This window comes from Exserohilum turcica (assembly GCF_000359705.1).
Source record: "Exserohilum turcica Et28A unplaced genomic scaffold SETTUscaffold_4, whole genome shotgun sequence".
NCBI classification, from domain to species: Eukaryota; Fungi; Ascomycota; class Dothideomycetes; order Pleosporales; family Pleosporaceae; genus Exserohilum; species Exserohilum turcicum.
In genome coordinates, this window is record NW_007360247.1 from 2,565,671 (window position 1) to 2,578,683 (window position 13,013).

The 13,013-nt window shown below is 46.5% G+C and overlaps 4 protein-coding genes across 4 annotated transcripts; 1 reads left to right on the top strand and 3 right to left on the bottom strand.

Annotated features, from left to right (window-relative positions):
- Nucleotides 1-2,484: 2,484 nt before the first annotated feature.
- SETTUDRAFT_172818 (uncharacterized protein) lies at nucleotides 2,485-3,750 on the bottom strand. Its single transcript, XM_008030506.1, has 4 exons — nucleotides 3,541-3,750; nucleotides 3,363-3,481; nucleotides 2,863-3,300; nucleotides 2,485-2,726 (listed from the first exon to the last, which is right to left on the bottom strand). The coding sequence occupies exons 1-4, from the start codon at nucleotides 3,704-3,706 to the stop codon at nucleotides 2,604-2,606; spliced, it is 846 nt and encodes a 281-aa protein (XP_008028697.1). The 5' UTR covers nucleotides 3,707-3,750; the 3' UTR covers nucleotides 2,485-2,603.
- Nucleotides 3,751-4,986: 1,236 nt separating this feature from the next.
- Nucleotides 4,987-8,706, top strand: SETTUDRAFT_139399 (uncharacterized protein). Its single transcript, XM_008030507.1, has 7 exons — nucleotides 4,987-5,188; nucleotides 5,239-5,319; nucleotides 5,383-5,662; nucleotides 5,720-6,572; nucleotides 6,622-7,141; nucleotides 7,192-7,754; nucleotides 7,811-8,706. Exons 1-7 carry the CDS (start codon nucleotides 5,143-5,145, stop codon nucleotides 8,672-8,674), a joined length of 3,207 nt encoding a protein of 1,068 aa, XP_008028698.1. The 5' UTR covers nucleotides 4,987-5,142; the 3' UTR covers nucleotides 8,675-8,706.
- A 1,092-nt stretch (nucleotides 8,707-9,798) lies between these two features.
- Nucleotides 9,799-11,135, bottom strand: SETTUDRAFT_33386 (uncharacterized protein; the record flags this gene model as incomplete). Its single annotated transcript, XM_008029941.1, has 3 exons — nucleotides 9,799-10,553; nucleotides 10,619-10,794; nucleotides 10,852-11,135. The coding sequence occupies 3 exons, from the start codon at nucleotides 11,133-11,135 to the stop codon at nucleotides 9,799-9,801; spliced, it is 1,215 nt and encodes a 404-aa protein (XP_008028132.1).
- A 1,222-nt stretch (nucleotides 11,136-12,357) lies between these two features.
- SETTUDRAFT_92948 (uncharacterized protein) lies at nucleotides 12,358-12,555 on the bottom strand (the record flags this gene model as incomplete). Its single annotated transcript, XM_008030508.1, has 1 exon — nucleotides 12,358-12,555. The coding sequence occupies one exon, from the start codon at nucleotides 12,553-12,555 to the stop codon at nucleotides 12,358-12,360; it is 198 nt and encodes a 65-aa protein (XP_008028699.1).
- Nucleotides 12,556-13,013: the final 458 nt, after the last annotated feature.

A 13,013-nucleotide genomic window follows, 5' to 3' on the forward strand; every position in this document is an offset into this window, starting at 1 on the left:
ATGGCGTAAGTAGTCGTACGCTCGGCCCGTTGGGCCCGCCCATTACAATAGCTACCACCCTCTACCTTAGCGATCTAATTAGCTATCTAGCTAACTGTCTAGGACCCCTCTGCTTGTACATAGCGCCTCTTACAAGTTTTTTGCTTTATTACTTTAGTAATTATAGCTTTAAGGCGATTAAGTTTCTCCTATATTAACACTATATTATAAGCTATCTGCTAAGCTTCTTTACTTAACTGCTATATCTGCTTCTTAAGAGAACTTGTAGGAGACCCTTGCTAGATTTGCATATAGTTTTAAATAAGCGTAGCCTGCGCCTCTATTTCGCGCGCGTTGCGCGGCGTTTTTAGCTCTCAAGCAGTAGTCTCTTGCGCTAGTGGAGTTAGCGTACGCAGCATGACGTTAAGCTGTGATAAAACAACGTTATAATTATGTGGTGAAAGTCCAGCACCTTAGAACCCTCTGTGGATATTTTCTAGTGTAATAGCCTTATAATAGGCCTTTTTAAACGCTAGTAGAAAGGTTTCTTTGCTAATATAGTAGATGCGATTGCGTGCTAAGACCAAGATAGCATCACCATACGCGCGCTTTAACGGCGAGAAGCAGCCCACATTAAGAGGCTGTAAGAGGTGCGACGAGTGGGGAGGCATACAGAGGAGGATTATTTTCATCTCTTCGCAGAGATCTCGGAAATCCACTAAGCAGTGGCTCTCATGGCCGTCAATAATAAGCAGCCTATGCGTCCCCACAGGCCGCGCATAGGAATTAAAGTAACGAAGCTAGTCAAGCGCTAGATTGTTGTTCGTCTAGCTAGTAGGACTAACTTAGATCACCTAGTCGCGTAGCAGATCCTCCGTGAACTAGGTAGAGATTAGAACCTTGCTAGCGAAGATAAGAAACGCTAGGATACGCGTGCCTGTTGCGCTAACGCCTTATATTAGCGTAACCCACTCACGATTGCCTAGCTAGATCTTCTTTATTCTCTCTAGTTTTTCTAAGCCTATGATAACTAACTGTAATAAAATCTTGCTTATAATAAAGCTAGTCTTATTAAAGTTATAGATATCTTTGTCTATGATACTATACTTTGCCTTTATATTCTAAACTAGCTTAAACTAGCCCTTAATAAGCGCTAGGTCTTCGTAGAGAGCTCGCTGGTAATTATATGGACGGCTCTGGCGCGTACGCAGCTCAGGATTGCGCTGGACAAACCTATCAACCCAGTTCTTGCCCACCTCCTTCCCGCCACGCTCTCGGAGCAGTCTGTTGGCCATATCTCGCACGTCGTCTTTCCCACAGGGTAGTCCTCGCTCAGCCTCGACTATTACACGCATAGTAATAGCCTCCTCTTCTAGTTTTGTTAGGCGCCTTGCTGGTGGCTCCCAATCGCTTTGAGGGCGCTGTCTAGCTCGTCGACGCTGGATTGTTGTTCGTGGGACGCTATAGGCGGCAGCAGCGCGTCGTTCACTCTAAATTTGTTTAAAATCAAGATTAGTAATAGCAAGAAATAGATCTGCTTTAGTATAAGTTTTTAACGCGTTGCATTGTTAAGACATTACGCGTTGTTGTTGCAAAGGTGGGATATTATAGGGAAGTGGCCCACATACTGGGGTGGCCTGCTTACTGGTGAAACACGTTATAGATAAAAACACTATAAAAAATAATAGGTTATATTTAGGTCTTGGTATTATCTTTGTCAATGTATTTCATCACACGTGATGCCTGAAATCGTTTCGCAAACGATTTGGAAATTATATGCTGTTACCTATTTGTAGATCATCGCTAACAGCTATTAAAGAATAGTGCTGACAGCGTAGAATTTAAGTTGGCTAGTAGAATAGCAAAAATGCCGCAAATAGTGGGGTATCAGCTATAAAAGCAGATCAGGCTGAAAAGGCGTGGTAAATAAGATCGTTAGAATACCTAAAACAGCTAATAGAGATAATGTAGCATGGTAGTTCGACCGCGAAATCTCCGCCTATCGTATAAGAATTGATTATATCCAGTATAAGCTCTTAGACTACCTCCTTGATATCAAGCACTCTCACATCCTCTAGTGTCAAACATCTATTACCATGAAGTTTCCCCTGAGCCTCTTTCTCGCACTTCCCGCTGCAGTGATGGCAGTATGCCAGCCCCCAAATAACGATTACTTGAATGGCGGCCCTAACCAGCTAGGCCCCTGCCTAGGTTACTGTGACGATAACTATCCACATAGTGTGGATAGCTGCACTAAGAATGCGTGTGACACTTGCTCGTATCCGGTAGGTACTAAGTGAACTAAACAAGCCTACCCTTCAGAACCTTTAGGCACAACAACAAGGAAAGCTAACAACTATTTAATCGAGAAAGACTAGGAATTAATCTTCGCCATTACTGTTGCGATGAAGAGACTTTAGTAACCATACGATTAATCGCGAACGTTACTTGATAGTAGATAATAGTTCTTCATAATCAAATATTTATATAAAGTTATGATCAATTACAAGGATACATTTTAGTCGCCCGCTCTATACATCTCCAGCTATTCCAAACTATCGCAACAAATCCGAACAGAGTGACTTTAACGCCTATCTTCCAATTCTATTGCGAGTCCAGAAACGTCATGATCGAGCTGGTACTTGTCCGTCCCAAAGCATTTGCTCCACTTCCAAGTCACGCTGCACCCATTTAGTTGTGACAATTGACCATATACCGGACCAGATGAATGGCACAAACCACCCTAACTATTAAGCATGCTTTGTTAGTAGTAATTCCGTTGAAGTATATTGCTCGGGGATGGAAGTGATCAGATGTAGGAGGAAGAATGACTGGGAGAGAGAAATCGAATAGGCGAGACTAGAAAAGATGCAGTCCACTCACAACATAAGCAGTATCTCTCCTCACCGAGAAAATCATGTATGTGGTTCCAACAGCCATTAACAATGCTGGTAGCGCCCAAAACATTGATAGACGGTGCAACATCAGCCTAAAGTATGGACTTGCCTCATACCTCTGATTGAGTCGCATCCTGTACGCAGTCCCGCCGTCGCCATCTACAGCAATGATATCTTCTATGAGTGGATAGATAGCAGGCCGCAGATTCTCTCCTCTAGCAACTGACGATATGCGAAATGGGGCGTGCAAATGAAAAACGTACATGAGCTCCAAGAGACTCAACTCCAGTCCAAAAAATGCGAGGAGAGAAGGCAGTGGCATCGCCAGGACGCGGACCATGGGTTCTTTTGGCAATGTGCCAATAACAAGCTCTACTATAATGATGACAAAGGCTACAGTCATGTTCCATTGGAACCAATCACACTGTTGTTTCATAGATTCAGAAATAGGCAGCATGGGAACAATCGGGCACAGGATGCGCTTACTGAAAATCTTCTCGCGCCAATTGCCCGACACGTTGAATTCTTTTTGCAGAGTCTCCAAAATCGCTGAAAGTATTCTAAAATGGCCGTGCCTCCGAAAACAGCTGTGATTATGCCAAATACTATAGGCATGAAGTCAGTAGAGTCCTCAAGGCAAGATGAAGTTTAATAGACTGCGTACCAATATTGTGTTCCAAATCTGTGCCATACCATAATATGAAGTAAAGTAAGACGGGTAACGCGACAGAATCGAAAAAGACAAGCATCCAAAAGATGCCTATCCTTACCCTGCGATCGCGAAGAGAGTAATCAAGGCGTGGGAGAGTGGTGGTAGCCAATGGAATCATCTCGTTGGTAGATGAAGACGGGGTCGAGTTGTTTGGGACCGGATCTGGATCATGTACGCCATTAGAACGATGTCGGCCAAAGGCATTAGCTGCAACCTGGGGGTGACCAGGCTTCTCTCCATTCCACGTACTTCTCATACTCTGATGCGGTCAACAAATGTCCGTACTCACCAAAATAAGCACGAGAACAAAATGTTCAAGATGGTTGCTGCGCGGTCCTTCCGGTGAAGGTGACGTGAACTATTCTCGTTTGGGCGCTGCTCTGTTCTTAGAGGATATTAGCTGATATGCGTCTCTGTAAATCAACGTGAAAGATGGATAGGGACGAGAACACTACTTCTCAAACCCACATTTCAGTGGCCCAACTGCACTTATCCACACGTGGGTATCGCACTTTCTTGGTAGAAACCACAAGAGTTGCCGAGGCTTCGTAAGCTCACACCGCCACGGGCTGGTGCACCTAAAATATAGTTTCGATCTTGGCCTGTGCAGCAGGGCGATGTTGAGTCGAGTGGTACGTGCTGGTTTTGAGTAGTGTCAGGTGTTCTTATTCAGCTAGGCTACCGAGGGCAAACCAATCGCGATGCTGACAGCCATGGGCATCTGTGGGGGAGAATGCACAGTATTTGCCGGGGCTTCGTAAGCCCACACCGGCACAGCCTGGTAAGCCATAAAGCATAGGTAACGTGTACCTAGCCGACGGAATGGCTTGGCGTGCAATTAGTCACCAATCAGAGCAGCCGCAATCGATTAGGGTTAGAAGAATAGTAGGATAGGGAGGACGTGTCTAAAAACGAGACTAGCTAGCTGTATTAGGATTTTGTTGCGAATGCATGGTATATCCCCTACGACGGTATATGAGCACCCAAGCCACATTGGCTCAAGAAGATTTGATGTGACTCATCGCCAAACCTGCCCCCCTAGCTGTCTGGTCGGGGTCGAAGGTATCCGAAGGCATGGATCGAGAATGAATCCGGATTTCTGAAAGTCCAATTGGGTCTGGGGATGAAGTCTGAAGACTAATGCGCAGCTTACTGTCCTGACGCGAGTAATGCGCAGGGCTGATCTTCACAATTTAAGCTTGGCTCCATGCACAGTCCACTTGGGCTGAGAGTTAATCGCGAGACGGTTAAACTGCCAAGTGACCGGAACATTCACCAGCGCCCGAATTCCAGCAGGATGCAGGCACTATATAATCGCATCCATGTGCTTCTCGGGCGGCATATCGAACCGTGCAATTCCAAACTCCCCCATTGAACCAAATATCAAATATTCTGTATTGCTGCTGAACACTGGGTTTTGTTGTTTCGTCCCCGTGAGCCCTGTCTAACACACTGCATGTTGCGCTGGCCCCTTAGTTGTCAGAGGAAGATCTCAACTTCTGTCTCGAGAAAACCCCCCATTTTACAAACTCGTCGCGACTCTACCTCAACAACATGTCGGCTCCGAACCGTCAACTTGTCCCAATTCCAGGCCCTTCTGGTGTGGACAGCCCCCTTACCTTTTTGAAACCCGTGTTAACTGTTCTACAGCCTTGCCTATTGTCGGTAACACATTTGACCTCGATCTAGATGCCAGCATCCAATCGCTGGTCAACATGTTTGAAGAATATGGTAAGCTCGCTGCGCAGTAATCCAAGGCCATATCTAAGCATGTGGCTGACCTGACGCGGACAGGGCCCGTCTTCCAACTGACAATTGCTGGACATAAGCAGATATTCGTCGGCAACGTACAACTTACAAACGAGGTATGCGACGAGAGCCGCTTTTGCAAGATTGTCTTCTCAGGGTTGGAATTGTTAAGGTCGGCAGTCCATGATGGCCTTTTTACAGCGCACGAGGGTGAACGCAACTGGGATATCGCGCACAGGATCCTTATGCCAGTTTTTGGACCGACTAAGATCCGAGGAATGTTTGATCAGATGAATGACATTGCGCAACAGCTATGTCTCAAATGGTAGGCTAGAGTGTCAGTACGTTCAGTCTATCCATCGCTAACAATAGGGTATAATAGGGGTCGTTATGGTCCTACGTTCCCTATAGAAGTTACTGAGGACTTCACACGCCTCACATTGGACACAATCGCTCTCTGCGCAATGGGCTATCGTTTCAACAGCTTCTATCGCGACAACATGCATCCTTTTGTCGACAGAATGAATAGGTTTTTGAAAGATACCAACACGCAATCTGGGCTCCCGGACTTGTTCAACAGTCTATGGCTTCATGCGAAAAAAAGAAACAAAGAGGACATAAAAGCCATGAGGGAGTTTAGTCAGGAAGTCGTCGACCAGCGGCGACAGAATCCAGTAGACGCGGATGACCTTTTGAACGCTCTTCTACATCAAACTGACCCCAAGACTGGAGAAGGCTTGAGTGACTCGTCAATCATAGACAATATGATTACATTTCTCGTCGCCGGCCATGAGACCACATCAGGCCTTCTCTCTTTCGCATTTTACTATATGCTCAAAAACCCCTGGGCGATGGAAAAGGCTCAGCAGGAGGTTGACAACGTCATTGGTACAGAACGAGTCACCGTAAATCATTTGTCGAAATTGGAGTATCTCAATGCGATTCTGAGGGAGACGCTACGACTCATGCCAACAGCGCCGGCGTTTACAGTAGGCGCCCTCAAGGATGATGTCATAGGCGGGAAGTATGCCGTTAAAAAAGGTGAACCTATTAACCCCATTCTTCAAGCAGTTCACTGTGATAAAGAAGTATATGGACCTGATGCGACAGAGTGGAAACCGGAGAGGATGCTAGAGGAGGGATTCCACAAGCTACCAGCCAACTCATGGAAACCCTTCGGTAATGGAAAGCGAGGTTGCATTGGGCGAGCTTTCGCCTGGCAGGAAGCATTGTTGGTGGGTATTATCCTTTACTTACTGCTCAAACGCCACTAACTCTTTTCAGGTGGTAGCTGTTTTGCTACAGAGTTTTACCTTCACGGAGGATGACCCTTCTTATCAACTTCGAATAAGAGAGGCTTTGACGATTAAACCGGATGGCTTCAAGATCCGTGCAACATTGAGAGAGCACAAAACGACCGCTGGGATGGTTCCCGAATCCGTGCAGTCTTTGAGACAAGCGCAAAAGAGCGGCAAGCCTGGGAATTCGAAATCTTCTGCAAACGAATCAATGGTGGGCCAGGGCAATGGCAGGTCCGTATCCATATTTTACGGGTCAAACAGTGGGAGCTGCGAGTCCCTCGCAAATCTCCTTGCGAGTGATTGTGCAAAGTATGGCTTTTCGGTACAAACAACAGATGCTCTGGACGCCGCCCGGGAGAACTTCACTTCGAATCAGATTGTTCTGATCGTAGCATCGACATATGATGGAAAGCCTGCTGATAACGCGACTGAGTTCGTCAACTGGCTCAAATCGCTCACGGGAGAACCTCTGAAAGGTGTATCGTATGCTGTTTTTGGGTGTGGTATGTGGAACTGCAGATTGCGTGTATAATGCATAGCTCACCAAACTTAGGGCATCACGATTGGGCAACGACATTCTATAAGATACCCATTCTTATCGACGAGCTTCTCGAGCAACGCGGGGCCCAAAGAGTTGCGCCTCGTGGTGCCGCTAATGCAGCAGTTAGCGACCTCTTCTCAGACTTGGAAAAGTGGGAAGAGAGTATCCTATGGCCCGCACTGGGTCTCACTCCTGCGCTCCTTGAAAGTCAGGGCGACACTCAACCTAGACTAACAATTTCATTTCAGCGTCCGTACACCCAACGGAAGGAGTTTTTGGAAGCTACTGTCACAAGCGCTTCTGAGCTGACCACTTCCGCGTCTCCTTCTCGAAAATGCCACATGGAACTGCAACTGCCACAAGATATGACATACAATACGGGTGACTACCTGGCCGTGTTGCCGTTGAATCCGCTTTCCAATGTACAGCGGGCTTTGTCTCGCTTTCACTTGGCTTGGGACAGCGTCCTTGTAATTGAAGCTACTGGGCCCACGCAGCTTCCAACAGCAACCCCAATCTCAGTGGCGGATTTATTCGGCGCGTATGTCGAGCTTTCCCAGCCAGCCACTCCACGGGTGAGTAAAGGTCACACTAACAATTCGGAGTTCGAAGCTGATAGAAAACGCTGTAGAACATCAGAGCACTTGCTGGTGCTGCGTCGGATGAACCGACGAAACAGGCTTTACTGAAATTGGCAGAAGACGACTTCGCTACCCAGGTCCGAGACAAACGACTATCAGTTCTTGACCTGCTTGGACAGTATGAATCCGTTGCATTGCCTGTCGAGGCGTTCATAGAGATGCTACTGCCACTTCGTCCACGTACATATTCCATTTCGTCAGCGCCCCAATGGAACCCGTCGCACGCGTCCATCACATGGTCTATTATAGATACCGTATCATGGTCTGGTCATGGTCGCTTCCTTGGTGTCGCTTCTAACCACTTGTATGATCTCTCGCCGGGCGCCGTGGTACGTGTTTCTGTGCGACGCTCGAACCCTGCGTTCCATCCGCCCCAGGACCCAAACTCTTACCCTATCATCATGATTGCCTCTGGGTCAGGTCTTGCACCCTTCCGTGGCTTTATTCAGGAACGCGCCTTGCAGCAGAAGGCAGGCATGACGCTTGCCCCGGCTCTACTGTTTTTTGGCTGTCGAGGACGCGATGATGATCTCCACAGGGCTGAAATGGATGATTTCGAAAAATCCGGTGTTGTCCGCGTGATGCGCGCCTACAGCAAAGCGCCAAACGAACCTGATGCTTTTGGGTGTGCATACATTCAGGAAAGAGTATGGTCCGAGAGGAAGGAATTTAGAGAGCTGTGGAATCGTGGTGCAACAGTCTTCGTCTGCGGTGGCACCAAGATGTCAGAGGCAATCAAGGATGTTTTCATAAAGATTGCTTACGGAAACGCCGGACAGGATGATAACAAGAGCTCCAGGGATTGGTTTGCTAGTCTCGATCCACACCGATATGTAGCTGAAGTGTTCAACTAGCCTATAGTAATCAGTTGGTACGTATTCAAGACAGACAGAAGAGATTTGCTTGAACTAAGTGTGAGATTTATTGACTATGGGAAGCCCTCCTGAGTTACTGGAAACAACGAGCGCTCTCTGCGAATGAAATAGATTAGCACATGCTTTCGGCGGGTCAAAACAATCTCGCGTGATGCAGTAGGTATTGTTCTTCGCCGAGTAGTATACTGCGTAGCAGCTGTGTCTCAGTAGAGTTTAGAACTGGAGAGAAATCTAAGCTAGACTTGCATTCCTTTTATATGATGCTTGATTGGTTTTCCGTTCGGGGAATAATCTAGTCAGAGTCGTCGATGCAGAGGCCAGAACGTTGTCACAAGAGTGCAATTACGTCAATTGTAACATGGTTGGTTACATTGATACATACTTCATTTGCATTTTGCATGATATCTTCAAAGAGCCTAATTAATTGCATAGTTCCTGTTCTTATGTTGACATGTGCCAAGCTTTGTCTGCGATTAGTTTAGTATGCCACATTGTAGGCAACTAATGGTTCAAGGATCTCTGTAACAAATTCTGCTAGTCTTTACACATTCGAGTGGGTATGTAGTCACTACACAATAACACTATGGTGATGTACATTGTATGAATAAGCTATGCTTGCACCTGCAGCAAACTAGTTTATGGCATCTTAATTAAGACCAGTAGTACTCGAGAATAGTATAAGAGACCTGGAAGACACGCTTGGTAAAACTTGACAAGTCGACTACCACTGCGAATGATACCCGATTCTAGAGTCCAATGATGTTTTTGTTTTGCAAAAACAATGATCTGCAGTACGTCCTAAGGTGTCATTAACAAAGGGTTCGGGCAGTTGACAAACATAGTAAATCAATTGGGTCTGCAACTGCAACAACAAGCAGTGTTCAATCCAGTAACTGCGTATCATATCTGGGAATGACTGTGACTAAAGACATGTTATCTAGCCACCATGTGAATGTACCAGGGAATTATACGGTGGTGGAAGTGCAATTGAGCAGATTGATGGAAGCGGGTAGCAGTAATTACAGCGTTGTATTGTCAGGTACATTATGGAGTCTCAGAATATGGCGAGAACTCAAGTGTTGCTCACACTAACACATGACTGACTAAGCCTTGGCCTTGAACCCCCCTTTCGGGAATGGTACGATTTGTTGCTCGGCTGTGTGCCTCACATTACCCATTGTAACTGTCCAGTTCTCTTCGTCGAAGATGGTGTATACGCCACGAAGAAATGTATCACCCATTGTGCTCGCACTATCACCGCGAGGTGTGATAAAGGAGCCACATGTGCCATCAGCAAACTTGGATACGAGACTGGACAGGGGAATTTGGACCTTTCCAGTAGTGCCAAACTCGACGGAAATGTAGCTCTTTGAATGGCTGGGATCACGGTACAGGCAGTCGATAACTTGGACACGGTTCAAATTATCACCACTGCCTTGGCCGCCAAGTCCTTGGTAGACAGCCTGGAAAATTGAATCGCTCATGTACCAGGATGCGGTACCGGTATCAAGCAAGATAGGGATACCAACACCCTCGTCTCCGTAGGTTTGTGAAGTGCGATTACCACCGTCAAGGACAACCTCCATTGCCGTGACGTTCACATAGTTTGTTTGACTGTCAGTGAGGTAAATGCTCTGTGGATCCACCATGTTCAGCGTGAACAAGTCGCCGTCGACCTTTGCTTTGTCATAGGCTCCACCTAGAAGCATCATTGCATTAGTGGCGTTGGCATCATCCAGGCCAAGATAGAAGCTTGCTGCCATAATATCAATTACGGAAGCATTCTTCATTTGCGGTAACAGGTACGGTCCTGCCCATGTACATTGTGGACCAGTCACGGCGCAGTTCAACGTCAAGCCTAGATATTGCAAGCAAACTGTCAGAGTATGTTCGGAGACGGGGCAAATGTTTGTGTGGTCATACCGAGAATGGTGGCAGTTGGGTTCGAGACGTAACTCATGGTTGAATATCCAGATGTGTAGCCAAAGTACATGTTTGGCATGGTCACGCCGCCCAGGATCAAAGTGTCGTTGAGGAAGTCACCATAACCGCGTTGGGCCAGGCCATCCGCAAAATAGGCACCTTCATAGTGGCAAGTTCTGCAAGACGGGTGGTTAGGAGAGCCATGAACAGAAATGTCGATAGTAATGACTCACGAAGAAGTCAAGTTGTTGAAAGTGCCATAAGTACTGCAAGGCTGCGAGGCTTGGGTGCACATGGGGTTGCGCGGGTCCAGGAAGGAATAAAACGGGCTGCCAGTGTCGACCTTGAGATACTCCTTCTGCGGCGGCGTTCCAACTTGGAATTCTGCGTAGTATGCATCAAGTGCCTGTGCTCGGACCAAAGGCACGGCGACAACTCCTGCAGGAAGGTCGGCTGCAACAGCAGGAAGTGCGAGGGCAGCGAGCAGCGCCAGTGAGACTGTTTTGGTGTCCGCCATGGTGAAGTTGTGCAGGTGCAAACAAGATGAAGACGGGTCAGTCAAATTACATGCATGCTCCAACCCTTTACGGAGGTGCCTTTCAAAAGTTCTGTCTGCCAAGAATAATTCAGCCAAAGTACGGCCGCCTTAGTCGAGGCTTGTCTCTTCCCTCTATATACTCATTACCACCTTGTAGCTTAATTATCTTTTAGACATAAATAAGAATCCGCTTAATCTAAGCTTAGATCTTAACTTAAGAAAGGTCTCTCTAGCAATTCTGCTAGACTCTAACTGCCTTAGCCCTTGACTATGGAGCTCCTTTCTTCGTAGTCTCTCTCTTCATATAGAACCAGCACGGCTCAATATAGTTACAGTCTAGCGAGTTGCCACACTAGAGTAGTCTCTCGACGTCGTGCAGACTATAGATCACACTCTGATAGTGGTGGGCGTGGGCAGGTGCCTTATCTTCCATCACGACAGTCTGAGGTCTATCTTGGAGGCACTCTTTGGCGAAAGGAATCAGCTTTGGTATCAGAATACAGTTCTGATATCTCCACCAGTCTATACCACCTCCAGGCTTACGCACCAGCTTGCCTGTATTCTCTGTCCATCTCTATTGAGGTTTTCTGCCAGGCTTGTTGCGCAGCCCTGTCCTCCTTATAGACTCTGACAGCTCCCACTCCTCTCTTTGTAGAGGTTTAAGCTTAGCGTTTACCTGCTCAATCTTCTAAGCAGCATCCTCTTTCTCTGCCTTTGTCTCTAGCTAGTAGATATAGCATAGACCTTTCTTGTTATACGAGAAGCAGCCCTAGAACATAAACTTAAAGTATCCCTTCCACCTCTCACAGATACAGCTCTTAACTACTCTCTTGTCTGCTTTTCTCTAGATCCTATAGCCCCCACGTTAGTGGTTGATTACTACAGACGTCTTGTCTATCTAGATAACATTCTTCCAGTCCTCTAACGTCTAGTCCTTGTAGTTAATCGCCTATCTAAGACGAGCACTCCTCATCTCTTATGTTAACCTAGGCTTTCTTGTTAGCTTAGTCTTCTTGTATCCTGCTTCTTTTAATACCCTCTAGACAGTAGAGGCAGAGATTTCGACTCCTTGGAGACTAAGCGCACTAGCAAGGTCAGCGCAGCTCTTCTCTTGTCCATATCTATCGCGTCGTACTTGTTAAAATATCTGCTCCTTTACCTCCTCTGTCTGCTTAGCAGGCCTGCTAGAGCGAGGGGCATCTTAAACGTGCTGTGGAAGGATCTTAAGAGAGAGAACGTTTAGCTTAAAGCCAGCAGCGATAGCTCTACTATAGATACGATCAACTGTACGAGGATTAACACCAGTCAGCTCTAAGATCTGTGACGTTAACTTGCTAATAGGAGGTGACTTTAACGTTACAATCAAGACACGGGTGTAAGAATTAGTATTAGGAGCCATAGTACCAAGTAGATAGATAACTACAACTAATCGACCGACCAACCAACACCAACTTCGAATTTTCTGGAAACCGCTAGGAAAGCACGCTATCTAGGAGAACCGACTACGAGAATTCGACTAACAGCACTTTCAACACCTGCAGCTAAGGCGCTAGCGCGCAGTAGGGAGAAGAAGGAGGCCTTCCTTCGTTATCTCACGCCTGTGAGAATTTTCTCACAGAGCTTAGGCTCTAATGCCAAGACTAGAGGGGCTAATAGGAACGCAGGAGCTTATTGAAGCTTATTATTATTATTATTATTATTATTATTATAGTTTAACGTCCTTTTTCAGCCCGAAGGGCTATATAAGACGTGTAGGGTTTTAAGGCCTACAAGTATCTAAGTAGGTTGTTTCTAGCTACGATATTTAGGAGGGGTTTTAACTAGATAAAGGTGAGGCTCGTAGCCTATTGGTTGGTA